General features: G+C 39.2%; 1 protein-coding gene across 1 annotated transcript; it reads left to right on the forward strand.

Annotated features, from left to right (window-relative positions):
* Positions 1-1,004: 1,004 nt before the first annotated feature.
* LOC104962617 (alcohol dehydrogenase 1-like) lies at positions 1,005-2,348 on the forward strand (the record flags this gene model as incomplete). The annotated part of the gene is made up of 3 exons (XM_010791069.1): positions 1,005-1,084; positions 1,536-1,637; positions 2,207-2,348. Coding segments are annotated over exons 1-3 (280 nt in total), but the record flags the coding sequence as incomplete, so codon positions are not given.
* Between the last annotated feature and the right edge of the window lie 1,157 nt (positions 2,349-3,505).

Genomic DNA, 3,505 nt, shown 5'->3' on the forward strand with positions numbered 1-3,505 from the left:
TTCATTTAACTCTTATAGAGTTAAAATCAACACTTACTTGGTGTTTATATAATCCTCACCAATTGGGAGTTAAAGTTACACTTTGGAAAGTGTTAATATTTTAACTCTTTAATAGTGTTAATTATCTAACACTGACAGTGTTGTTTTATAACCATTTTTAACACTAAATTGTGTTATTGCTTTACACTGGGAGTGTTGATTTATACAATTTAGAAAGTTGTTCAATTACACAGGAAAGTGTATTTTTAACACTAAATGGTGTTATTCCCCTGCACTGTGAGTGTTAATTTTGAACCTTCAGTGTTTTATATCTGAAATGGTATTATTTTACAATATTAATCTATGCACTGTACACACAAATAATTGTTACTATAAGAAAAACACAATCTCTATAGGTTAAATCTATTAGCTCTATTTACATTTAGATACATTTGTTGACTTCCACAAGACTTAAGAATATTTAATAAATCATTACAAACTCTCAATGTTGTCCTTTTTTATTGCAAAAATTACAGTATCTGCACTTAACAGGCGTTGTAAACATGTTACAGATAATGTATCTCTCCGCTCTATCCAGCACAGCATAATGCACACAAGAAACAACTGACAACTGGTCAGGACATGTGACAAACAGAGAGGACTAGTTTATGTACACAACTATACAGTATATGCACATTTAAAAATAAAACAAAGGCACGACATATTCGCTCTCATCTCCAACATGAGCATATGTAAGTCAAAGGGCTTATATATTACAAGGCTTTCTGCTTTGATTACATCTTTTTCATCACTTTCAAATACTTTTGAAAATGTTCACTAAAATTGTCAACCACAAGCTTTTTCACAAGGAAGTAGATAGCACTATCAACTAAAAGGACCTTGTTTATTTTGCAAAAAACAGGCATTCCATCCTCAACCTCAATGCAAATGACTAGTCCTGTCCTGTACTCTGTCCCACTGATTGTAACCCAATTAGTAGAGAAGATGTCTTTTGGGACAGCAGCATGCAGAGCTTGAGAAAACCTCTCACTTTCCTCATCCAAATGAAATGGTTTCAGTGGTCCATATGCAAAATGGTTTAAAGGTGAGGTATCCCAATGATATCCTATGGACATTTGATGTTTTTTGGCAAGTGATTTGGTGATGTTTTTGAAGTTTTTGTGTTTTGCTTCAAATCTCATGCTCCACATATTTATCAGGGGTCCTATTTTGCTAATACAAGCTGGATAGTGATGTTTGGAATTAGGTTTCTATGTGGATACAGCTGTTTGAACAAGTCATGATGTTCCATTATCAGATGTTTCTGAATGGAATTGAGGATAGTCAAAAGCATAAATTCTAGAGAGCAGATCAGATTTTGACAAAAGATTTTCTGACAGAAACTTGAAAAGTAACTTCATCTCGAACTGAGCAACCTCTTCGAGAATGTCATGCATTATGTCCAAAGAATAATTGTGACTAACATGAAAGAACTGTAGGTTGTTGAAAGTTACATACATATACAGTACTCGTTAATTTAATATCGTGCCCTGTAGGTCATCAGATGCAAGGCAGCAGTGTCCTGGGAGTCCAACAAGCCTTTGGTGATAGAGGATATAGAGGTCGCCCCACCCCAGGACAACGAGGTCCGCATCAAGGTGAGAAGCGTCCACTATCAGAAAAAACACATGAACTCATGGTGTGTAATTACTTCTCTTCTCTGCAGCAGCCTCACTTTATCTAGTACTACGAAGAAGAAGCGTGTTTTTAACATAGACTTTAAAAAGTAGTGGCCATAATGTCACCCACTGGTTTTGGACTACTGTTTGAAGCCTTGAGTTTTCTGTGAGCATAAGTGGGGAAGGACACGTATTATAAGCAAAACCAACACTAAATTACCAGCTAAAGTGAGCTATTTAGCTAAGTTAATAAGGTGCATCCGTGATTAAAGTCATTGAAATTGTGATGGTAATTGGACCAGCCAAAAACATGCCTAAAAACTACATGTAGTAACTAGCAGAAATTCACAGCAGTGTCTTTATGGTTCTTTACTACACCAATGCTGTGGTAGGGCTTGTTCAACACAATAATGCCATACCCCTAAGCATAGCCTGCTTTTATAACCCCAACCATAACCCTGAATGGATCCACAGTTTGCAAAATGTTGTTTTGAAAAGACTTGAAACTAATATTTGAGACGAAAAACTAATTTGGCATATTTCTTCAGATTGTGGCCACTGCAGTGTGCCATTCGGACCTTTACCAACTTTTTGAGAATAAGCATAAGGACGGCTTCCCAACAGTCCTCGGGCACGAGGCAGCTGGCATCGTAGAGAGTGTTGGGCCTGGAGTCACTGAATATCGACCAGGTCAGTTTCTGAATAGTGCTTTATTTGCAAGGTGAGGTTAAAGGGTTGATTTATCTAATGTTTAATGTTTGTGTGTAAATCAGCTTGCCTGGCACAAAGTTCAGAAACACTGTGAATAATTTGTCTGTGACTTTTTGTAAAAGTGAAAGCCTTCCTAGTGACCAAACCCTCTAAAGCTAATGATTAACATTTTATGTCTCTGCTTTTTATTTAATCAGTAGGCTACATTAACAGAACATCTAAACCAGGGGTCGACAACCTTTTTGATATGAAGTGCCATTTAAAAAGAAAAATGTTATCAGCGTGCCAACGATCGAGAATTATCAACGGGGGGGGGGTGTTGAGGAGCTTGACGCTCGGGGAAGCAGTGTGTGGACCTGTCAGCGCAACTTACATGATGCCGAATTTAACAAACACATTTAAATAATTGGTTTAAACGGCATAATAATAAGGACGATCGTCCGTTCTGTGATTCTCCAGAGCACACATGTTATGATATTAGGGTCATGCAGAGTTAGATGAGATCGCTGTCCCTTTAAGAGAGAGAAAGAGAGGGGTGTGGCTTGTGCATGTGTGTTTGTGGATGGTAGAGTGACATTGAGAGAACGTGTGTATGTTTCTGGAAGTGAAGCGAGGAAGCAGAAAAACAGAGGTCTGTGATGTATTTTGTGAAACAGAAGAACAGCTAAATAAATGCAACGGCCTCCCAAGAAGAGCTCGCCTCTCTCCAGTCATTTAAGCTAAAGTGGGTTATTGAACCTGAAGCTTGTTGCTTCTGCCCTCCTCGACTACGGTCTGGGAGCCAACAGGAAAGTTCAACACACAGATGGCCAGTCCGCCCCTTTGTAGCATATTATTTCGATGAGAGATGAGCAGATCGCCACTGGGCTTTCAACTAAATACACAGCCACGCAAAAACTGCGGCATTTGTACAGCTCCTTATGGGTACTGCAATTAGTGAAGTGCATTCCTGCGTGGTGAAACGGTCAGCACTGCACCACGGAGGAAAGCGGCAGAAAGTCACCTGGAGTCAAGGAGAGCGGGGCTGCGTTGCGTGCATGGCTTCCTTCTGCAGGTAACGGGGAGACGCGCTCTGGCGGCGGTCTCGTTCAGGATCCGAAAATACAATTTAAATATTTTTGCACACTTATTCCACT

This window comes from Notothenia coriiceps, unplaced genomic scaffold, assembly GCF_000735185.1.
Source record: "Notothenia coriiceps isolate Sejong01 unplaced genomic scaffold, NC01 NC01_scaffold00035120, whole genome shotgun sequence".
Lineage (NCBI taxonomy): Eukaryota > Metazoa > Chordata > Actinopteri > Perciformes > Nototheniidae > Notothenia > Notothenia coriiceps.